Below are 25,192 nucleotides of genomic sequence, written 5' to 3' on the forward strand. Positions count from 1 at the left end.
TACTTTTTGACACTAAGTGCTCCATTTAAACGTATATGATTTAAAACACCACATAAAAATATTATTTATTACAATGATGTGTTACAGTTAATATTTAATCATCAATCATTCATGCTTGCTTGAACCACCAGCATCCATCAACTCCCTTCAATATTTTAATGTCATTGCTCCATCTAATATAATCTAGCATTAAAATTGATACTTTCACATTTATTTTCTATTGAATTTTGCCGTTAAACAAATAAACAAGGAAATATTATCACAGTATAAAAACTTATAATAATTATAAATTACGTACCTCGCCATCTATATATAAAAAAGAGAAAATAATAAAGGTTAGCATAACGACGAAAAAATATAACTATTACTCACTAGATGTCTCTGATGACATTGGTTGTTTAACTACTTAACGACAGAAGGCGTATAATACTTGAAAGGTAATCATCGAGTCAAATTGAGATGTAACGTGGCAAAAAAGTAAGGTCATTCAAGGACATCGCTCTTTTATAATTTTAAATAATAAATTTAAAAGTTAATTAAGAAACAAGTAATAAATCTTGTGTTTTGATATATCTTAAAATTCTATAATTCAATATGTCTATCTATAATGTTGTTTTTTGGTTGGATTAACAATGAACCTTAATAATAAAACAATTTCGTGAAATTTTTGAGTAGCTATCAGACAATATAGTTTAGACTTACCAAGTATAGCTCTCAAGTGTCCCTCTAGAGTTTGCAGTATCGTCATCTTGACTTCTTTAACAGTTTTACCGAGAAATTGTTCGCAGGCGGTGGTCAGCAGCTCGTCTTCATTCATGATCTTACACTGGGCCACTCCGGTGACGGTCAGAGGCACACCTTGGGCAGTTTCGACGTTTTCGCACATTGGGTTCAATGTCATAACCTGTAATAAGATGTTACAAATAAAATAAACAATCTGCTTGCGCATACATATGATACAGAGCCATCAAGTCCCAAATTAAGCAGAACTTATATTACGATTTATAGAAATGCCCTGTATTTTTTTTAAATGACAACGGCTAAGGAAAATATTTTTATGGAGTAAAAATGCAATAGTAATTCCGTCAGTGCTATCGGTATACTACGGCGGCCTACCAATGAATGATGATAGGCGAGGATGAAGTCGGGTCAGTTCAGGGCTATCATGACAAATTAATCAGGAATTAACCACGATGCTTTCTAAAGTGGACTGCGTGGTGATCGATTGGATAGATTATTAAGAGTCCAACATTCCACTGTTGGAAATGAGGTTTCATCAAGCCCACTATTAGAACACTGCTTAGGCAGTTTCGTAAAAGATTTCATTAAGAGAGTAGGTACTCTTGTTGTGGTAAGGGGTACATTTTCATTTAGTCGCCAAAAAAGTCTTAAGAACGACACCTCGCGGATAAAATAGAATGATAATACATTATACACTTTTACTCCATCACCACACGCACCTGGAAACATTCATAATTACATATAACAATTTAAGTGAAATACTTGGAACACGTTTCTAATTCTGAACCTGTTTTTTCTTTCTGTTTTAGGTGAGCTGTTAGTTTACCAATCTATCTTAAATAACAAACTATATCCAATAAAAATCTAAGAAATTGGCAGTTGTTACCTCGAGGGAAATCTTTTGAACGTCAGTGACAAGCCACCAGGCCCATGCCCAGCCACCAACAATTGTTCGCTTCTGCATTGAGCCGCAGCATCCACCTGCAAGAAAATAAATTATTAATTATGTACATTATATTTATTTGGAAAGTAGTCTCATGCCACTTCTACCCTATTTGTGAATATATCATAAAAAAAACTGGTCTTTAGCTGCGGGGGGCAGGGGGGTGTTATGGATGATAATGTAACCCTACCTGCGCTATCGGTATACGTTGGCAGGGCACCAGTGAGAGGTGATAGATGAGAAAGGAAGCAGCTCAGTTAGCCCATCGTGACGAATTCTATTAGAATTAACCACGATGGTTTCCAAAGGGAATCGCGTGGAGGTCGACCTGATAGGGTGGGTCAGTTATACCTCATTACTAACAATCCCTTTCCCTCCAGTATTTACTATTTATTTTATGGGTGATAATGGAATGGTAACTTCGCCTACGCTTTCGGGATACGTTGGAGGGATGACGGGATGACAGGTGAGGATGAAAAGGCAGGTCAGTATGCCCATCGTGACGAATTCCACAAGAATTAACCACGACGGTTTCCAGGAGGAACCGCGTGAAGGTCGACCTGATAGGGTGTATTGCTAGCAATGGGTAAATTAGACCCTATTACTAAGAATCCCTTTTCCCCCAGTATTTACACGTTGTGACGTCTATTGTAAGAGGTCAGTACTTAGTAACAGAAACAAGTAGGTAACAAGTACTTAACACACGAAGCAATGACCTCAGGGAGAACCAGTTTAAGCTCCACCAACTTGTTTACTAACCACAGAGACTTAGTTTAGAGGTGACAAATGCACTATAACAGAATTTAATTATAATCATACCACTTATCTAAATGTTATTTTGCTAATGAAATGTCCTGGCTTTACTGTTTAACATCACATTTTAACTAATTTTTCAACTCATGCAGTGGATGAGCATAAGTGGATGCCACTTACCTACCTATTTAAGAAAAAAAAAATGCACTCCGGGAGTGTCGATAAAAGAGAAAACTTGAACAAGTATCGGTTGCGGTAATGGTATTAGTGTCGCGAGTTCAATGGGTTTTTCTCATCTCAAAAAAAAATGCCCAACGCACCTAAAGAAGTTTTCAGTTCAAAAATTATTTTCAATTTATTTCAACTTTTTTTTATAAATGTGTTTCGATAACTTTGTATAAAAAACGCTCTATAAACTCATCTATGTGGTACTGAATAATGTACGGAGTAACTTTTACTTTCAGTTAGAATTAGAATCTAGTCAACGGAAAGGTACTGATGTATTAGGAGTACAAATAAGTTTCCGCCGTTTTATTGTGGATGGCGCGGCACGGAGTTTCGGTTAGCTTTCGCAGATGATAACCGGCTAAAAAAATAGTTTCGACATTCAAGACCAACATAACCTATTAATATTATTGATTTGATATTGGTAAAATATAATTTTTATAACTTGAAAATGTCAAAATTTGAGCCAAATAAGCGTCATTTGCGGGAAATATTAATTTACTTCTTTAATTTAAAGAAATCTGCTGCTAAGGCGCATCAATTGCTCGTAGAAGCATATGGTGAGGGTGCTTTGAGTGAGAGAACGTGTCGAGAGTGGTTTCAAAAGTTTAAAAACGGTGATTTCGACGTAGAAGACAAAGATCGCAGTGGAAGGCCAAAAATTTACGAGGATGCAGAATTGGAGGAATTATTGGAGGAGGATTCATCTCAAACACAAAAAGAACTTGCTCTAACATTAGAAGTCACTCAGCAAGCAGTCTCACATCGTTTAAAATCATTAGGAATGATTCATAAACAAGGAAATTGGGTTCCGTACGAATTAAAGCCGAGAGATATTGAACGCCGATTATGCTTAAGTGAAATGCTGCTAGCTAGACATAAAAAAAAGGGTTTTTTACATCGTATCGTAACTGGTGATGAGAAGTGGATACATTATGACAATCCAAAAAGAAAAAAATCATGGGGATTACCTGGCCACGCGTCAACATCAACAGCAAAACCGAATATTCACGGAAAAAAACTTATGCTGTGTATTTGGTGGGATCAGCTAGGTGTAGTGTATTATGAGTTGCTTAATCCGAGCGAAACAATTACTGGAGCCCTCTATCGAACACAATTGATGAGATTGAGCCGAGCTCTGAAAGAAAAACGCCCTCAATACTATTCTAGACACGAAAAAATTATTCTTCTGCATGACAATGCTCGTCCACATGTTGCGGCTCCCGTAAAAAAGTACTTGGAAACACTTGATTGGGAAGTGTTACCCCACCCGCCGTATTCACCAGACATTGCACCGTCCGATTATCACCTGTTTCGGTCCATGGCACATGCTCTGACGACGCAGCGGTTTACATCTTATGAGGATACCAAAAATTGGGTTGATTCGTGGATAGCCTCAAAAGACAAAGTTCTTCAGACGTGGAATTCGAATGCTGCCTGAGAGATGGGAAAAAGTGGTTGCAAGTGATGGGCAATATTTTATATAAATCTATATTACCGTTCTTCTATAATAAATATTTAATTTGTGTTAAAAAACGGCGGAAACTTATTTGTACTCCTAATATTAAAAAGGTTTACTCTACATAACATTGCGTAAAGACGAAGAAATAAAAACTCTAACGATAAATGGTAAAAAATTCTATTGTCTATTGTTTTTACAAAAAAAACATTTACAAAATTATAATTTATTTTGTTCACTCTCATAATCACCATCTTCCTGCCATTTATCCTTATTATTTGGAGTCGGCGTAATATGATTTTATAAATTACAAATTATTTAATGTCTAAATTTTATATCTTAGTTTGATAATATATCAATACATCATATAAGACTGACATATTTTAAAGTGGGGAACGAATAAGGTAAAATATTATATACATACAAAGTGACGTCAATGCTCATACATTTCTTTTGAACATCGTTTTTTCGTTTCTTTCTTTCTCGTACAGTACACGACAGTAAAAAAAAAAAAAAAAATTAAACACGTACATACCACAAATAATTAAGACGATATCTACAACTATTGAACCGAATTTGTTAAGATTTCTATGGCCATTATTCAGATTGGTCATCCGTAAGTATAATATTTCAGAAAAACAAAATAATTTTCCAAATTGGTATATAAGTGATGGAGTTCGAGGAAACATAAAAAACAAGCAAATTGAAAATCTGTTTTTTAAGTTAGTTGAAAACCAGTTCAGAATTGACGATGTAATAGCGTAACATAGACAAAAAAAAATACCTGCGGATTCAGATCTTCTTTTGGAAATAAAAAGATAATTTCTTTATTTATAAATATAAGTAAATAAATTAGAAGTGCAATCGACGATAATCGTCTTAATGCGATTCCGTCTACTGTCACGATCACACTTTCGCCAAAACAAATATAAGACATTTTTGTAGAATCTAGCATTTGATTACCGAAAAAGCCGTTCGGGGTGGATTAACTTGTTAGACAGCTTGATAACACTAATTGTTGTTAAAAAGATAAATAATATTGACAATTACTTTAGGATTCCGCACTTTAAGGATTCTCATTTAGTATAGGTATTGATATTAGGAATGTATTAAATTCTGGTATTAAAAAATATTTAAATAATTTTAAAATAAAAACGCTATTAAGGATTAGATTGTCTATTAATGTAACTTTTTGTGTACGTATGTTTAGAGATATATACCTAATTGTGAACAGATTTCGGAAATTAAAGATTACCATTTTATCACTAAAGAGGTTGTTTATTTTGCTGAGCAAAATATAAAATTCTTAATAAAATACATATAATACAAAATTTCAGCTATCCGTTTTGATATGAAGAGAATGACGTCTGTAACAGACAGTGTATGTGGTGGTTGGGGACGGATTGTTAGTAATGGGGACTAGCGGCCCCATTACTAAAAATATTCCCTTTCGATTCTCCGGGTAATCATCAACTAATCTAGTAACAAAAACGGACAGTGTACATAATAAAGTTATTAAAGCTGTGTAGTATATATGTATTAAGTACAACTTCTAAGCTAATCTATATTATAAATACTATCGAGAATAGAATATATGACTTCATTTATATATGGCTTTGGGCTTAAGCTTAAGATCGTATGTTCCTGACATAGAATAGGTCATCCGTTCCTTACCTGTGGGTGTTGTCAGAGGCGACTAAAGGAGGACGAGGGATGGGAAGTAGCGTCTCTCTTAAAACATCTCTAAAGCCTAACTGCGGTTGCCAATCCCTGTCAATCGTGGCGACTACCGGCAAAATCTTAAAAGGGAGAGGCCTATGTTCAGCAGTAAGCAGTTAAAGGCTGACATGGTGATATATGCTTTACCACTTACTAATATGGTATTATATTATTTGACTACTACGGTACTACGGAACCCATTACTTATGCTATACCATTAGATCAACGAGCCGTAAAAATAGCAACTTAAGTGACATAACCAAATGTAATAGAACACTTTCACTGAAAAAAAAGTGTTACGCCATTAAAACAGGATCAGTAGGAAAGAATTGTGCTTTCTTAAATGTCGTTTTCATGCTTTACTAATAATGACAATTATTTGTGTTCATCTATTTTTTTATACAGCTATGATGGCAAACAAGCATACGGCCCGTCTGATGGTAAACGGGGTTACTGCAGCCTATGGACCGCTGTAACATCAGGGATGTCACGCACGCGTTGCCGACCCTAAGAAACCTTAATACGTCCTTTTTTAAAGTACCCCATGCTGTAGTCTCTAGGGAATACCTGGCTAAGATGATCATTCCACAACGTGAGTGTTCGTAGGGGAAGTTCCTATGAAACCGCACTGCGCGGAACCATTCTGGTTCAACTGTGTGAAGATGGATTCCCTGCCGATAGTGGGTGGGACGATGGTGAAAGGTGGCTGTACGCATCATATTGAAGAGTTTTTTAGAACACAATCCGCTATACAATCGGTAGAAGAAGCAAAGTGAAGCAAAGCCAAGCAAAGTCTCGCCTTAAATTAATCTCATCTAATCATCAACACTATTATAAATATTCCAGTTTTTTTCTATGGGAATCGTAATGGCAAGCAAGTTGAAGATGCACCTTGAAGAAAGTCAGTAGTTGTCATCAAAAGATATGTATAGTTCCATGGATATCCCAAAATATATTATGATGTCTATGGTATTTCCTATTCGTTTCCATTCCTCATGACTAACATCTCACGCCTGCGTATAATTGTAATTTTATTGCTATAATCCACCTTTTAACCCGAAATATACACATACAAGCACAACTACTTAGCAACAGACACCAGAGTGGGACAGAGAATCACAAGCAAACGACTTTTTAGATATTAAAACGTTCGTCCAATATTAAGAATTGAAAACTAAATTATGTTTACGACTAATAAATGTATTCGTTAAAGTCATAAGGAAAGTATAAGCAGTTAATGACTCACAAGGAACAAGAAAGTGGAACAGATGCATTATAATGTCTATCCACCTATAAGAATATTAATAATCATAAACCAAGCATACTCGTATATAGAGCTTCGGTATAAGAATCCTGTGATTGTTATAATCTTCTATACAGGCATTTGTTCATGTTTTTATAATTAATAAATAAATAAAATAATTCTTAATCATTATCCTTATCATTAAGTAACATTGTAATCTTGGATTTTGTCCGTAAAAATTATATTAAATGTATGAAATATCCAAACCTTTATCACTACATATGTCTGACGTCAATATTTGATTAAAATGATAGAATTGATCGTTAAAAACAGTTTTTTTTTTAGAAAACGAAAAATGTAAAAATGTTTTGTTTTCTCAAGCATTTTTTTTTATATTTCTCTCCATAATAACCATATTCAGACTTCAACGAATATTTAAAAAGAATAATTACCCAAATTAGCCCAACCGTTCTCGAGTCTTGGACGTAGCAACACATTTAATGATTCCCTTTTATTTCTATTAATAATTCCAAAATATTGAAAAGTATGTATTTACAAATGAAGAGATAATATCAATTTTGTAATAAACAACGAATTTTCAAAAACAAATTATCGGATGACCGTTAAGCGTAGACTAAAAAGATGACAACTCATCACGAATATAAAAACGTCATATGCAAATCATCACAATGTCGACAGGGAATCGGAGAAACGAACAATAGTGAGATCTCGTGAAATAGCTGGTGAAAGTTAGTATTTTTTGGTAGTAGGGCAGCATGTAGGATCAAGGAATCACATGTAACACTATCTTAAATGTAAGGGATCAATGTCAAGGTTTACAGTGGATAGAAAAGTACAAATGTACACAGTATGTTTATATACAATATCAATAAAAAGGTTTGAATACTGAATTTTATTAGACATTGAAGTATAATGTTCTGTAGAGTTTATCATCTTTAGAACAAAATATTGTACTAACTCTATATATATATATATATATATATATATTTAATACTATATATAAAATATATATATATATATATATATATATATATATATATATATATATATATACTTTTGTCCTGCCGTAGATATTTTGTCGCAATATATCCCCATTATCTTATCCCATATATCCAAATTTACTAAAAACTAAGCAGTAATTTCTAGTAAAATAAAAAGTTAAAGAATAACTTTTAGATGACGAATTCAGTGTACTCAGTAAAATAAAGTTATGAAACAAACATGAATTAGATGATTTCATGATTGCATTTTAGGATTTTTGAATCGCAAATTAAGTATTTCATTAATTGACTTCATCTCTTGCTTTTGATTGGCTGTAAAATTAGAGTATTAGTAACAAGGGTACTTTCGTATCAATATAGGAATACCGTATCGTAATTTAAGCAAAAATAAGTTCGTAGATTATATAAATATAATTTTTTTTAACGTCTTTCAGAACCTTAACAAAAAAATTATATGGAACCAACACAGCAGCAAATCTTGTCATTAACAAAAGGAATTATCTAAATAAAAAATACAGATGAATTGAGAAACTCTTCCTTTTCGGCTATGCTTAAAAGTTAATACCTAAACAGCGATGAACGTGATGCAAGTCATGAAAATTATAATTACACAATTTTTTATATAAGTAATTCAAAATATTATGTGACAGGATTTTCTAATTGTGATATCCTCACTAGTCATGTGCAAAATCAGGCTGACTCGATTACCGGGTACTCGGGTACTCTATGTATGGATTTCTGATATACTATACAGAAATCGAATACTTGCGATATTCGAATACTAGGTACATGTTTATCATAATTTTTTTTTTGTTTTATAGTTTTATTAATTTTTCCCTTAATTATATTAAGGCAAAATTATTAAATAGCTGAACATTTATTATTTTTATTATGAAAGTATTTAAAAAAATATTCGAGTCTGGTACAGTACTGAAATACCCAAAAGCACTAAAGTACTTGTTCGAGTTCTCAAACTCGAGTGATTATTCGATTAGAGTACCAAGAGACTCGAATATCAAAAAAAGGCCAACTCGACACATCACTAATCCTCACCAAGTTGGAACTAATATTGGTACTCCCACCATTTCACCAGACAGTCTACGTGACGAGTTTGGGTTCGTTACTCGATGAAAGTGGCCGTCGCGAGCTAGTATTCACTTGTGATACAACTATACTGTATCGAAACTTTAAGTGAGATAAACAAGCGAAGGGTGTAAATACTTTAGAACGAACAGCGAAAGTGATTCAGATGGTATTCTATATAAGTGAAATCGAAAACATTCCAATTATATTATGTGTCTGCTTTTGTACGGTTTTGGCGAAAATATAAATTAGAAAAGGTGAGTGTAGTACTAACCGGTATTTCTACACAATATACGAATATTTCATGAACATGTGTGTTTTGTTAGAAAATATGTTTTCTAATATTATCACTTAATTATTAGTTATTGCGAAGAAATACAGAAAAACAGTTATTTATAACATATCAATATGTACATACACCATCATATATTTAAACAATATTTGGTCCCCTGTTTTAAATTAAATTTTTTCTATTGTAATAGTAATTTAATGATAAAAAAATTACATGAAAGACTTTCTTATTTAATTTGTAAGCATAATATTTCTCCCGATTCAGATAGATTATAAGTATTAGTAGTACCTTGAGATTGGGATCAATTTTGCGTAAGAGTGAAGCGAAGTCGCGATTTACTCACTTGTATACTAATTAATTGATGGAAACGGTTGTTTATATTAGGAGTAGATAATTCGGAATTTAGATTAGAAAAGATTAAGACAGAAACGAAAATTGTGGAAATACATTCCACGTATCAAAGGTATCATGGGATATTGCTCTGTATTTTGTAAATTTTAATGATGCTGTTTTGTTTATAGACAAAGTTTTTTATTAATTGTATTCTTCATCAGATGGGTCACCAGCTTGTTGGACCTTCCAAGACGCAAAAATAACGATAAATATCTTCTGCTATACAGAAGTCAATTACAGGAGTCTTAAAAGAATACAACACATGTCCTTAATATGTGTCTTATAATAGCTGTAAGCAGGAACATAGTAGAGTTATGTATGCCTTGCTTGGAAGTAGCAAAGGCATAGTTAAAGAACATGTCTTTCGATATATTGGTAAACAACCATAATATTTATTCTGTCTATTGGCAAACGGTAAACTTTATGCTCGATTGCAAATTGTAAAATATGCAGCTATTACGTAGCAGGATTGCTTTCCGATCGCTAGATGGGCTAGATGCCCTTCTAGCAAATAGTAGTAGCGATCAAATCGCAATAGACAAAACTTCATTTCCTTAATCGTTCTGAAGAAGCAACACCAACGTAATTGCTGTTCGCTCGCAAATCGCTTATAGGTAATTCAAGACATGTCATAAATAAAAATCAATAGCAATTATCGAACCATTTTTGCAAAATTATTGCAGGATATACAATCAGGAAACCGTTATCATAATTTATCGATGCCTGCAACACCAAGAGTGTCAATGATTCACAATTTTGAAAACGAAAAGCTTTTATTATAACACAATAAATTTAAACTTTCATAGTAATGTTTACTTGTCATCATTAACTTAATCAGAATTCCATTAGTACACCATTTTAATTACGTTATGACTGTATTACGCAATATGTTGTTTTCACCGGAACTTTGTTGGAAGCTGGTACAGTTGCGTAGATCTATCTACAATACGTATGAATGCCAGTGACGGATTACTTAGATGCATGTGCTCATTTAAAGTGAATCTGCTTAAAAAGTACTAAGTACTTATCAATCTTTCAGAACACTTTTAGCAAGCCTACAATTCAAAATCTATAAAAGTATAGTTTAAGATAACAATTAGTTTCTTTAAAAAAATAATTTACAGAAGTTACACTTAAATAGTACTACTACTGCTCAGTTTCACTTTCTGGTATCAAAAGTTTCCAGATCCTATCGACTTTCTGACTTGAACTTGAAAGACTTTCTACAAGTGATATTTGAAGTGCTGTCTAAAGCACGAAGAAGGTGATAATCATAGAAAAATTCTATGCTGCTTTTCTATTCTAATAATAATTCTATGCTGTTTTTCTGCTATTTCAGTGAAGACATTAATGATATATTAAAAACTATTATCTCGTTGAAAACTTTCGCATTTATAATATTAATAAGATTATAGAAAACAATTAGAGTGTTTCTGAATACAGAATTATGACATTATAACATTTCATCTCATTGTCAAATAATTTAAAGGGATAAAGTAATTGAAACACGAAGACGAATAATGTTTGAGATTTAACAACTAAAATGCGTTAAAATGTATATAAATGTCATAGTTACGCTAATTGAGCGTCACACGCGTTTCATTTTCGGCGCGCTTCTAATCCATATATCTACCTTTTTCTTTAATTATAATAATATTGGATTATATTATTATTATGCTCTTAAGAGTCTCTCCTGTATGCCCTATATTTATGGACTGTAATTTAGTTACAAAAACCACAAATAACGTATAGCCAATAGTCTGTTAGTAATCCGTCCCTGTACGCATTTGGTCATGGATGAACGCACCACGTAAATAGACTTTCTACAAAATCTAAATAACTGTGAAAACATTAAAATATCGAAGCTATTTATAAATATATTAAATGTGGAATTCGTGTTTATAGTTACGTATTAGGTATAACAGTATTTCTGACTCATTGTTATCTGTATTATAGATAAAATAAAAAAAACTATGATCATATTAAAAAAAGAATTAATAAATAAAGAGTTAATAATAAAAAAGCTTTTTGTTTTTATTAAAAAACAAAAAGCTTGGAAATATGAAAAATAAAATGCTCGAACAATTTATTCTACAAATTGTTCGGATTTTGTTTTACATACCACTTAGCTTCTTCAAGCTAAGTATAATATGAACATAAAATAAGATTAAAAATAAATCACTGACTGACTCAAATGTACACGTATAATCGATTGTTGATTAGTTATTAAAATATATAAAAGAGCGTTAAGGTGATAATGGCGATAAAAAAACGTACGTAACTATAATATCAACGTAAAGAAAAAAAAAAAAAAAAACATAAAAGATATGTATTATTGAAACCCGTAAGGAAAAGTTTAACAAGACAGTCGTGTCTCCAAAAGTGTGCCACAAAAACAGGCGACCGTTAATACATACAAAGCGACAGTGCGCGTGCGACGGTACGCGTACAACCGTACGTCATGTTATACAGGCGAGCAATCCGCACGCAAACACCGACATTTTAACGGTACATTACACCAGGTACATTCCTATTCCTGGTGATAACTAGATCAATGGATTACTGTTTTTATTAATATTAATTTTATAAAATAAGTCGGGACTGATTTTTCTGATTGCCAAACAATTCTTTGCAAGTCTGCTATGACAGTGGAATTATTCGAAACGGAAGCATGAGAAGGAGTCAAAATGTTATATTCTTATTCCTTAGAAATAATAATGCATGTATAGGTGTCATATTGTAATGAACATACATACATATATCTAATGTATACTATAGATGTAAAAACCATGTTGTCACGTGTGATCCCGGCATAGAAATAGGTCATCTTTTTTACCGTGGTTGTTATAAGAGGCTATTAGTCGTAAGTGAACTTAATGGTCGAGGAGAAACCAGCAGTGTCCTTTTTAAAACATCACTAAAAGCCTAGCTGCTGTTGCCAACCTGCTTGCCAAGCGTGGCCATTACTGGTAAAACCCCACTTTATGGGGGGCCTATCTTCAGCAGTTAACGTCTGATACAATAAGATAAGACGATAGTAAAAACAGACTATCCTTTCCTAATAGAAAGATAATCGTACCCTGTAGTGGGACATTAAGGGGTTAGTATTGTTGGATGGAATTTAGAAAGACAAATAAAACTATGGTTCCTCTGATGAAAAGTAGTAACGGTCACATATAAACATAAATAGCATTAAAAGTATCACAGAATTCAATGTGAGGGCTGTGATGTTTTTGACTAGTGCGTTGTTTTGTTATTAATATATTGGTTACACAAAGCTTCCAATCCATCCAAAATAGATGAATTACAGAAGATTGAAGGAAACAAAAAAATAAAAACGTTGTGATGATCTATTGGTTACAGGTGGCAATATGAGCTCGATTGTGAACGTGGCGGCTGATGTGATATCTGGTTCAGCGATCGCAGCCGCAGGTACGCAGGTAATTACACGGTCAATGGCGATTGTTATAACAATTGACATTTTCTTTATGTTTAAAATAAACCAGCTTGAATGAAAACTCTTAGTTTGAGACTGTGTTTCACAAAAAAACCTTTAACTGTGGCAAAATCAGTTACTTTAATTCAAAAAAGAAATTCCTCAACCTATTAAAAGATGCTAGATTTTAATAAAGAAGGAAATACTTAATTTTTGTATACATCAAAATCTGTACTTAATTTTAAAAGTTTTCTAAAATTGAAGAGTTTTTTTATGGGTAAAGATTTTTGATTTTTATTAATGGAAAAGGGAGAGGTCGATAATTTCGTGTGTATTATTGTGGATATATTACGCGATTGTGTCGCTAATTTTGAATCGAATTTCAAAATATTTCTGGAATCGATAGGCTTCGTCCTCTACCAATTCTCATATTAATTTTGTAATGATTGTAGATTTATTATTTTATTTTTTAATCTTTTAATGAGAAAGCATCACAACGACCAGTTTTGAGATAAATTGAAATAGTTTGTTTGCTGAAGAATTGAATAAAAGATGATGCTTTCATGCTTGCTTAAACAGATATTTATTACAAAAGACAAATATTGCATAGTGTCCGAAAAGAAAAATCCTGCATCCGGGAGTCAGGAACTCTTTGACTTATTCTTAGCTCTCGAAGCTCTCTAGCTTCGAAGATCTTAGCAAGTCAGTATATAATTTAGTACTTTTATAACTATCATTTATACCTATAATAAATACATAAATATTTCATATTTTATTTCAGGTAGCATGGTTCATCCCTATGTTGTTGGCTGCTATAGCGTACTACCAATACGACCAGACTGATCCAGAAGGTCGACCAGCAGATGTGTCCGATACAGAGATGTTGCCAGAGTATGACTTCGTCATAGTGGGAGCAGGTTCTGCTGGTCAGTGAGTACATGGTCTCGTTGAAGTTATATACTATTTAGCGGCCCGCCACATCTTCGCACGTTTTCTTTTAACAAGAAATACACTATATGTTACTCGCTGATAATGTATCTATCTACTAGTTAAAGATATTTTAAGACCGATTAAATAGTTTTGATTTATCCATTACAAAAAAAAAAATCAAATTTATCTCTTTGTAATATTATTTCTGATATACATAATACGAGTATAATCCTAACTAAAATCCTTATGGTAGAATCATAAAAAATGAGTATTCAAAAATGCTTGTAATTAAATTTACTTAAATAAAATCTTTATATTATTATTGTATTACTAATATTTTTTTATGAAATATTGAATGGGAAACAAGTTGATGGTACACTTGATAAAATCTGATATCCGTCGTTTATAAACATGAATAATACTCCTCATGCGGTGCTATTCCTGAGGGGGAACTGTAAAAATGTAAAAAAAAAACGCACGTATGTAGCTAGATATATCTGCGAAATTTCATCCGCATTCTAGGGTGGGCACCAGACAAAGTAGCAATTGCATACTGTATTCTAGTGATACATAGAAGATATTTTGATTTTATATATTTTATTATTCCAGGTGCCGTGGTGGCGAATCGTTTGTCAGAAATCGGGAATTGGAGAGTGTTATTGCTGGAAGCGGGTGGAGATGAGACGGAAATATCTGACGTACCTCTCTTAGCTGGATATCTGCAGCTCAGTAAGCTGGACTGGAAATATAAAACTGAGCCGTCGGGAACAACTTGTTTAGGTAAATTTACATAATATTTTTAGTAGAATTAGACGTAATGAAAACCACATAATGTTAAATATTAAAAATATATACAATACTAGCTGAAAATTCGAACGCTGTTTTGCTTCCTACTGCCATCTACTGGGTTAATTTTTCTTATAGGCATGAAATCTCTCTTTTTTTTTTTAATTGAAGCAATCAATACCTATTTACAAAATTTCACCAAATTTTATAATAATGTGATTTAATATAAAAAGAAACATAGAAGTGATCATTGTGAACTTATAAATTGAACGAGCTTTAAAATCACGCACTGCGTGGCACGCAGACACTTATGAATTGTTAAAATTAAGCAGGAATCTGTTTCTTAAATTGCATTATATTTAAAAGTTTAAAAGTCATGCGTAAATATTAGAATATCGAATACAATCATTCATTCATGAATACATATTCAATCAAATTACTTTTCTGCTACCGCTTGATAGATGGCGTACGCAACACCTTACAGTGATTATACTTTGATTGACTGTGATTAATAAATTTTATAAATAGTCGATTAATTTTTTTCGCGAAAGTTATTCATGATAAAATAATATACTAATTCAAACTCTTTTTCTTAATTCCAGCAATGGAAGGAGGTCGTTGCAATTGGCCTCGTGGGAAAGTCCTCGGTGGCAGTTCAGTTTTGAACTACATGTTATACTTGAGAGGAAATAGAAAAGATTATGATATTTGGGAGTCCATGGGCAACAAGGGTTGGGGTTATCAAGATGTATTATATTATTTTAAAAAATCTGAAGATAACAAAAACCCATACTTAGCACAAACCCCGTATCACAGTACTGGAGGCTATTTAACAGTCGCTGAAGCTCCTTATCATACTCCATTGGTGTCTAGTTTTATCGAAGCAGGTTTAGAAATGGGATATATGAATAGAGATATTAATGGAGAAAACCATACTGGATTTATGGTTGCTCAAGGCACTCTTCGTCGCGGAGGCAGATGTTCTACGTCAAAAGCATTTCTTAGACCAGCCAAGGACCGTAAAAACCTTCACATTGCTATGCACAGTCACGTAACAAAAGTACTAATAGATCCCAGAACGAAAATTGCTTTTGGAGTAGAATTTGTACGTAATAAAATGATCTATCGAATCAGGACGCGGAAAGAAGTTATATTATCGGCCGGAACCATTAATTCAGCTCAATTACTTATGCTGTCAGGTATTGGTCCAGCAGAAGAATTAACAAAACATCATATACCAATAATACAAAATTTGAGAGTTGGCAAGAACTTACAAGATCATATTGGATTAGGAGGATTAGCTTTCATGGTTAACAAAAAAATTTCAATTGTAGAACACAGACTTCACACAGTGAGCACTTTGATGGAATATGCGGTATTAGGCGAAGGTCCTTTAACCATTATGGGAGGAGTTGAAGGTTTAGCGTTTGTTAATACTAAATACGTTAATGCATCTGATGATTTCCCAGACATAGAATTCCACTTTATCTCTGGCTCTACAAATTCTGATGGAGGTGAACAGTTACGAAAAGTGCATGGATTGTCCGATCAGTTTTACGACGCCGTATTTCGACCAATAAATAACATGGATGTCTGGAGCATCATACCAATGTTGTTGCGCCCAAGAAGTAAAGGCTACATACAGTTACGTAGCGCAAATCCCTATGACTATCCCTATATATATCCGAATTATTTAACAGATGAAATGGATGTTAAAACATTGATTGAAGGCGTCAAAATTGCTGTAGCCGTATCCCGAACCAAAGCATTCCAGAGGTATGGTTCTGTACTGAACAAGCATGTGTTTCCAGCATGTGCGACAATACAAAAGTATACTGATGCGTTTTGGGAGTGTATGATCCGGCAGTATACTTGTACGATATACCATCCAGTGGGGACAGCTAAAATGGGACCGTATTGGGACCCAGAGGCTGTCGTAGATCCCGAATTGAGGGTTTACGGTGTGAAAGGCTTAAGAGTCATTGATGGCAGCATTATGCCTACATTAGTAAGTGGTAACACGAATGCTCCGATAATCATGATTGGAGAAAAGGGGAGTGATATGATCAAGGAGTTCTGGTTGAAAAGAAGAAGATCTAGATATTACCTGTGACGTTAATGTACAAAGTATTCCGTTGAATGTTCATATCAGTATTATATTGTAAATAGTTAATTTATTCATGTTAGTTGGTATATTTATTTATTTAATAGTGATAGTGTAAATAAAGACGACATTTGTTAATGCCGGACTCGCAATATTACTAACATTTGAAATTCAATACTGAAGAGGAGTAATTTTTTGTGGAAGAAAATGAAAAAAATGCTGTGATTATATTCGTGATTAGGCTCAATTTTGTACAAATTGATTGTTTTTTTTTTTTTTTATTTCACGCCATATATGTTGGATTAGTAAGGTAGCAAATGCATATGTGGCCCTCCTTAAAAAAATCTATTACTAACTTTGTGGCCGGCAACACTTGGTTAATTAGTAATCGGCTATAAATTTTCTATATATACTCCGTACTAATTCTGAGCTACTCCACTTTGACTAATTTCTATCATATATTTATTTAGCCGAAGTCTATAATTGGGAAGCTTACAAATGAAAAATATCGCTAACGCCCCACCTCACTTAACAATTGATAGCAATTCATTGTAATTGTATTAAAGAAATAAATAGTTTAATTAAAACCTTTTTTTATTCATAGCCGCTACAGATAAAATTCTAAAAATTACATTTTAAAGAATTTATCATAAAGAAACTCTAGGTTTAGTTGTCTCGTCACAAATCTTATATCTCTGTTGTTTCCACGGGAATTGGTAGAAAATTTATCGTAAGTATTATAGAAAAAAAACAAAGATTATCTATTAGTGAAATTATTTATATATTTTATGAATAATTCAGTAGTACGCAGTACTCAAACATACGAACATATATTACTATTACTACTAATTTGCCTGAAATATGTATGTAATATGTAATTAAGTATATAACAATTAAAATATTTTATACTGGGCAAAGAGGCAGCCAGTTCATTGAATAGTTTCGATCGTTCTTCGTAGGTACATAATAGAAAATATAGCGCAGCCAATACTACTTTTCTTGAGATTTCTTGAATAATGTATTCAAGAGTAACCGAAAAACAAAAACATTGTTTCGATTATTATTATACTTCTTTATTAAAGAATGTAATAGTTTTCGTCATACAATGGCAAGTCAATATTTACATTACAGTTTTTAATTTTTAGTTTCTTCATAATACAAATAGATACAGATAATAGAAAATAGTATAATTTATCTTGGCTGTGTTTCGGTTTGAAGGATTGGATATGGCGTGAATTTACAAGGTACAGAGGAATAACACCTGAGTCCTCAGGAATGGCAACGCATAAAGGCCCTAGGTGGTGCTTGCAACCCCACAACAGTTGTATAAAAAAAATACTGGGATTATATTTACTATATGTAATAAGTATCTTGGTCCTTTGGAATGGTTCTGCATGATGAGTACCATGGGTGTCACAGTGTAAACAGTGATGGCCATACTTTTATTCTGTGCTATCTATAAGTGATAATTACCGCCTAATTAGTTCATAATCTAAGGCAGCAACACAATACACTTCTAAATTGTTTTATTTAAAAAAAAATTCATCGCAAATTTGATATTAAGGTCATCGACACAATGATATTACATGCATAGGTACCTGTGGTAAATTGTCGACTCAGTATTTATATTACATAGAGTAATGTAGGTATAGAGGAGTATTGAATAATACATAATATATTATTAATAACAATCTTGTGATTTTTATTATAAAAATTCAGTAATGATTATAATTCTAAATTATCTTCTGATATTATTGTGGTAAAATGTAACACATTTTGATACATATTGTTACATAGCAGACTACGAGCTTGTCTAATTAACGCTATCAAAAATTCGACCTGAAAAATATGGAAGCAAAGTGAGAGTAAATCTAAAGATTACAAAAGAAATTATCAAAATCAGCTCGAGTGATTAAAAATTACAGATCAATTAAAAGTGAAATTTCCTTGTCTTTAAAGACTTAAAAATGTTGTCGGATCATTTTTCTGTTAAATATTTTGGAGTTATTATGTTAGTAGAGAATATGAGTGTTATTAATTAATTTCTTTGCATTACACAGCACATTAATGTGTAATTATATTAAAATTGTAATATAGTTAGGAACATTTTTGTTTCTTGGACGTAACACAATTTGGATATCAACTTTTCGATACTCGTATTGATTGGGCGATACGATTGGGCGACTATCAATTTAAAAGTTTTTTATTCTTATACACCTGTTTCAAATATTTCCACACTCGTCTCACTTCTTAATTTTTCCCACAGGCCAGTTTATGTAAGATTGTGTCATATTAATATGTTGAGATACATCACAATGGAAGTACTCTGTGTACTGCATAATACAATACGACATAACTCGATTGGGTGCACAATAACTTGCTCAACCAATTTGCTGATTTAGACGTCATTCAATTAATTTATATATCAATCTTAACATTCATCGTCCGGTTTTATACTGAAAACATGTCGACATACGGGCAAATGTCAATTAGGCCGATTTTATCTAATACCAGAATTATGTTCGGGTTGTTACCAGGTCTCGGAGCTATGATTGTACTCCGAATGGCCATACATATATACAGACCGGACATAGAAGATGCAGAGCATCGTGTGAGAGATCATCCATTCGAACATCTTTACGACTGTTACGATTTCATTATAGTTGGAGGTGGTTCAGCGGGTGCAGTGTTGGCTAACAGACTTACAGAAAATCCCGAATGGACCGTCCTATTATTAGAAGCCGGACAAGATGAGAACGTGCTCTCCGAGTTGCCCGTTTTATTTCCCGTGTTACAAACATCCTCGATAGACTGGCAGTTTGTTACTGAACCTGGTGATGAATATTGTTTAAGCATGGTGGATAAGAGATGCAAGTGGCCCCGCGGAAAAGTGTTAGGTGGTTCTAGTGTATTAAACGCTATGTTGTATATTAGAGGTAATAGACGTGACTACGACAATTGGGCCAGCATGGGTAATACTGGTTGGTCTTTCAGTGATGTGTTACCTTATTTTTTAAAGTCTGAAGATATGCGTATACCAGAGTACCAGGACAGCCCATTCCATTCTACTGGAGGTCCCTTAACGATCGAATATTTCAAATACGAGCAACCAATTACTCGAAAGATTTTAGAAGCTGGTCAGCAGCTTGGATATAATATTTTGGATGTAAATGGAGCATATCAGACCGGATTCACCCGCTCACATGCAACTGTTCGCGATGGTCTTCGATGTAGTACAGCGAAAGCATTTTTAAGACCTGCAGGAAAGAGGCTTAATTTACACGTTAGCATGCACTCATTGGTGGAAAAAGTTTTAATAGACGAACATAAAAAGGCGTATGGAGTGCAATTTACCAAACATGGTCAGCATCGTATTGTGAAAGCTAGCAAAGAAGTTATATTGTCTGCTGGAGCTATACAGTCACCACAACTTCTAATGCTCTCAGGAATAGGAGACGCCAGACATTTGAAAGAAAATGGTATTTATCCAATTGTCGACCTACCTGGAGTAGGTAAAAATCTCCAAGATCATGTTGCAATGGGTGGGCACTCTTTTCTTTTTGATAATCCTTATGATAACGGAACGGACTACTGCTTTAATTTAATTAATGCCTACATGTTAAATACTTTGATAGATTTCGCAGTCCATAAGAAAGGCTATTTATACAGCATGATGGAAGCTGAAGCTATGGCATTTGTAAACACAAAGTTCCAAGATGCCACTGAAGATTATCCAGATATTCAACTTTTCATTGCTCCAACAGCAGATAATATGGATGGGGGATGGTTTGGAAAAAGAGCTAATGGTCTAACAGATGAGACTTATGCTGAATTGTATGAAGACATTTTGTACGACTCGTCGTTTTCTATAGTTCCTTTGCTTTTGAGGCCTAGAAGTCGTGGTTTCTTAAAACTTAGAGATGCAAATCCATATTCGCCGCCTCTAATATATCCGAACTATTATTCAGATCCACAAGACATGAAAGTAATGGTGAGTTTTTCTGTTCATTTTATTTTAACCTAAATAAATTTCTTTCATTGAAATTAATTCCCAAAGAGGGTTGACGTCAGGCAGGCGGCCGGTCGTAAAACTAAAAGTCAAATCTTTTTGTAATATGGATAAAAACATATTACGCCGACCCCAAATAATAATTGTGATAAGGGTAGGAAGATGATGATTTTATCGAAATTAATACGAATTCATTCTATAATAAGTAAGGGCCGAAAAATATGTACATCGAGATTTTTTAAGTAAATTAGAATAAGAAGAGGTTTTTTCAAGAGACTACAGCATGGGGTTTTTCAAAAGGGGGATAAAGAGGTTTTTTCATAGTCGGCAACGCGTGCGTAATACTCCTATTATTGCAGGCGTTCATAGGCTACGGTAACCGCTTACCATCAGGTGGGCCGTATGCTTGTTTGCCACCTCAGTGGTATAAAAAAAGAGAGCCCAAAGTAAGCATCGAAACCGAAATAAGTTGTTTTTAGATTTAGGTTTGTCCGTTAGTCATGACAATAACGTTTAACGAATTTCAACGAAATTTTAAAATCGAGTAAGTATTATAAAAACATACCTATATTTATTATCATAAGTAGAGCAAATTATGATATCACATGAGTCACATATAACGTAACAGTGTATATTCATCTACACTAATATGATAAAGTTAAAGGGCTTGTTTGAACACGCCTATCTCTGAAACTACAAGTTAGATTTGAAATTCTCTTCACATTTGATAGCTCATTTTTTACACTATTCAACATCACGATACAACCACAGACGAAGCAGCGTGACATAGCTATTTAGTTAAAATTAAAATAAATTAATATTATAATATAGTATATTTAGTTAATACAAGACAATGTATTTAATTTCACCTACCATGTTAATAAAGTTATTTATTTATTTATTTGTAAAAAGACAGACTTATTATTATTTATTTATTATGGGGAATTTTAAATTGCATTATTATAGGTAGAAGGTGCACGTATAGTCCAAGCAATAGTTGAACAACCAGCTCTTCGGAAACTTAACGCGCGACCAAATCCAAACAGAAACCCAGGATGTGCAGACTTCGATCTAATGTCCCAGGAGCATTTGGAATGTCAGGCGAGGCATCACACGCTCACTATATATCATCCAGTCGGTACTTGTGCTATGGGACCAGTGAACATACCAGAGAGTGTCGTCGACCCACGACTGAGGGTAAGAAACTATTTATATATATTAGTTTAGGTAATAAAGTTGAAAAAGCAAAAATTGGCTAAAAACGTATACGTGTCGTGCATTTTTGATTGATTATATTATTTTTTCTATTCGTGTTTTACGATAATTTTGATATTTGTAAATTAATTTTGATGATTATAGTTTAAAACTTTCATGACCGTTTCATCTTAATTTGCTAAAATTAAATATATGCACATCTACAATTATGTTTAGGTATTTTCACATAAATATATAAGCAAGTGTTAGTTTTGTTTTTCAAAATAATATTAACTATAGGCTTTTTAAATAATATAAATACAAGAATTGGTGGAAAAACATATTTAATTTAACCTAAAGTTCTGAACATATATGTTCTATCCATCCTATAAGTATCCTAAATCCTAAATCCTATAAAGACCTAATCCTTATCCTTTTCAAATTCGCTTGAGATAGGTATTTTTAATATTATTGCCGGTTCCCCGTTTTGTTTGTTTTGGCAAAATACCCTAATACTTAATTGACATTCACCTTAAACCTAAAAAAAAAGCCCACTGATTGAAATAAAAATTATAATAAATATGATTTTAATTCCATATAAATTCAGACTGTCACATATATACATTTACATAACACGCACACTAATGTAACAACTTTCTTGTGTTTTCTGTCTGTCTGTCAGTACTTTAGGTTCAAGTTATACTACGTCTATGCTTTATATACCGTTTTATACTAGTAAAACCTCAGGATTCAGCTATTCTGGGAAATCAGGCAATTAATTATAATATTTTTTTTTTATCTTACAGGTTTATGGAATAAGTAATCTGAGAGTGGTAGATGGGAGCATCATGCCAACGATTGTAAGTGGTAATACGAATGCTCCTATCATTATGATAGCCGAAAAAGCTTCAGACATGATCAAAGAAGATTGGAGTGATGTTGCAGATTATGGAAATAGTTGTCCACCCATTTATAACGGCAGACAGCACCAGGAAAACAAGGAGAGCGATGAACCAAGCAAAATAAATCTAAATCATATAGATTTAGACGTATTCAGTGAGACATCAAACATTTTTCCGCATTTACCAACAGATAAATTTGAAGTTAAAGCAACAAAATTAAAAAAAGGCAACATTGATAGCAAACCACATTTAATATCTCGCGAATATGAAGCTAAATATAAAGAAATTATCCCGATACACAAATCGAAAGATCTAAAACCACCTTATGGTCCTGAATTTCAACAAAATCATATCAATCCCAACTTCCTCCCTGGAAATATACCGTATTATCTTACACCATACCCTTATTGGAATATCCCTCAATATTCGGACAGATACAATTGGTTGCCTCAAGGAAATTATGGGCAATATCCTAAGCAAAACCCATATCAATTTAATGTTATGAATCGCTCAAGACCCAACTTGAAACAGAAGAAAAGACCCTACACACTTCCTGCAAATCATAAATTAACACCAGTTCAAAATTATCCTTACAGAGTAGATCAAACTCCACTGTTTTATGAAACTGAAAATATTTCAACGCCAAAAGGCCAGAAATGTAAAGCTTGGTTATACTACAATGGAATAAAATATGAAATTGTATTATGAATTGTATAATTAATGTAAATTATTGCTAAATTGTTATTATTTATGTAACTGTTAATTAAATACTTGTAAATCGGATATTATATTTCCTTTCCTGCATAAAAAAAAATATATGAATCCATGATATACATCCCAAATAGAGTGTGTAAGTAATATTTTAATCTCACTAATGTATAAGTACAGAATACTTAATACATAAAGTACTTATGTAGTTAAACCATTCTTTAGAAACGAGGTAGGAGATTAATGCATCAACAGTATATGAGTAGATATTTACGAGAATTTGTTCAGAAAAAAAAAATATTGATTATGTTGATTTTGGAAAAATATTTAGCCTCACTGGTAGAATTTACCTTAAAAGGATAATAATGGTATGGGTTACTCTCTGTATAACATATATAATCTGGGTCAGAAGTTATTTATAAAAGTGGAGTACAAAAATCTGAAGTTCAATGTACGTAGGATGACTTGGACGCATTCGATCGGTACAGTGAATAATTCTGAGTTCTCGAGGTTACGGAAGAGCGTTAACAATATAGGCAGCTAGTATTTAATACTCCCTATGATTTGCATATTGCATCACAGGGTCGACCTTGTTGTCAATACAGAGATAGGCATGGCATTACGAAATATTTGTCAGTGTTTGTCATTGTACTAAAAGAGATGTCAAAAAAGTTTAACAAAGTGTGACATAATGTGGAAATTAGTAAATTATGCTAAATGTACGAACTAGCGATCGAATCCGACTCTGGCCGAGTACATATATATAAAACTTTTTTTACTTGATGTAATATATAATAATTATAATATAACGCCAAATATCGTACTCTTCGTATTTCTAAAAATTTTAAATTTGATTGGTAGATAATATCATATAATGTTTTTTTTTTACAACACATGGGGCAAACGAGCATGCGGCTCACCTGATGGTAAGTGACTACCGCTGCCCATGGTCACCCGCAACACCAACGGCATTGCAGGTGTGGTGCCGGCCTTTTTTTAAAAAGGAATATGCTCTTTTCTTGAAGGTTATGTTGTCGTATTTCGGAAATACTGCTTTTGCTGGAAGTTGATTCCAAAGAGTGGTTGTGCTGGGAGAAAGTGCCTTGAAATTATAAAAAACGCACGGTGGAGGACCACCACTCGTCCAGATGTTTCATCTCTTACGTGATAATTATCTAGTTGTATTAAAAAATTTAATGAATGAATTACAATATCTATTATAATAATTTAATAGTGGGCCATAAAAACCG

General features: G+C 33.1%; 3 protein-coding genes across 5 annotated transcripts in view; 2 read left to right on the top strand and 1 right to left on the bottom strand.

The window, feature by feature from the left end:
- The window catches only part of LOC113515226 (flotillin-2), a 293,605-nt gene that overhangs the window by 44,294 nt on the left and 224,119 nt on the right, over positions 1-25,192 (bottom strand). For all 3 annotated transcript variants that reach the window (XM_052896153.1, XM_052896152.1, XM_052896151.1), the window contains exons 2-3: positions 1,628-1,722; positions 703-904 (exon numbers count right to left, since the gene is read on the bottom strand). In XM_052896153.1, the coding sequence (XP_052752113.1) occupies positions 703-904; positions 1,628-1,722 (297 nt within the window). The remainder of the gene's footprint in view (positions 1-702; positions 905-1,627; positions 1,723-25,192) is intronic.
- LOC113514952 (glucose dehydrogenase [FAD, quinone]) lies at positions 9,227-17,661 on the top strand. The gene is made up of 5 exons (XM_026899050.3): positions 9,227-9,445; positions 13,237-13,313; positions 14,091-14,235; positions 14,849-15,019; positions 15,628-17,661. Exons 2-5 carry the CDS (start codon positions 13,245-13,247, stop codon positions 17,136-17,138), a joined length of 1,896 nt encoding a protein of 631 aa, XP_026754851.2. The 5' UTR covers positions 9,227-9,445; positions 13,237-13,244; the 3' UTR covers positions 17,139-17,661.
- LOC128200947 (glucose dehydrogenase [FAD, quinone]-like) lies at positions 19,594-24,079 on the top strand. The gene is made up of 3 exons (XM_052896143.1): positions 19,594-21,120; positions 22,105-22,335; positions 23,139-24,079. The coding sequence occupies exons 1-3, from the start codon at positions 19,594-19,596 to the stop codon at positions 23,940-23,942; spliced, it is 2,562 nt and encodes an 853-aa protein (XP_052752103.1). The 3' UTR covers positions 23,943-24,079.

Source organism: Galleria mellonella, unplaced genomic scaffold, assembly GCF_026898425.1.
Source record: "Galleria mellonella isolate WM207_F2 unplaced genomic scaffold, CSIRO_AGI_GalMel_v1 utg312, whole genome shotgun sequence".
Taxonomy (NCBI): Eukaryota; Metazoa; Arthropoda; class Insecta; order Lepidoptera; family Pyralidae; genus Galleria; species Galleria mellonella.

Bases quoted from the DNA above. Each gene is read 5' to 3' on its own strand.
- LOC113514952 (XM_026899050.3), top strand. From the start codon at position 13,245: ATGAGCTCGATTGTGAACGTGGCGGCTGATGTGATATCTGGTTCAGCG. The intron at 13,314-14,090 runs GTAATTACACGG...ATTTTATTTCAG, and splicing joins TCGCAGCCGCAGGTACGCAG to GTAGCATGGTTCATCCCTAT. The intron at 14,236-14,848 runs GTCAGTGAGTAC...TTATTATTCCAG, and splicing joins AGTGGGAGCAGGTTCTGCTG to GTGCCGTGGTGGCGAATCGT.
- LOC128200947 (XM_052896143.1), top strand. From the start codon at position 19,594: ATGTCGACATACGGGCAAATGTCAATTAGGCCGATTTTATCTAATACC. The intron at 21,121-22,104 runs GTGAGTTTTTCT...GCATTATTATAG, and splicing joins CACAAGACATGAAAGTAATG to GTAGAAGGTGCACGTATAGT. The intron at 22,336-23,138 runs GTAAGAAACTAT...TTTATCTTACAG, and splicing joins TCGTCGACCCACGACTGAGG to GTTTATGGAATAAGTAATCT.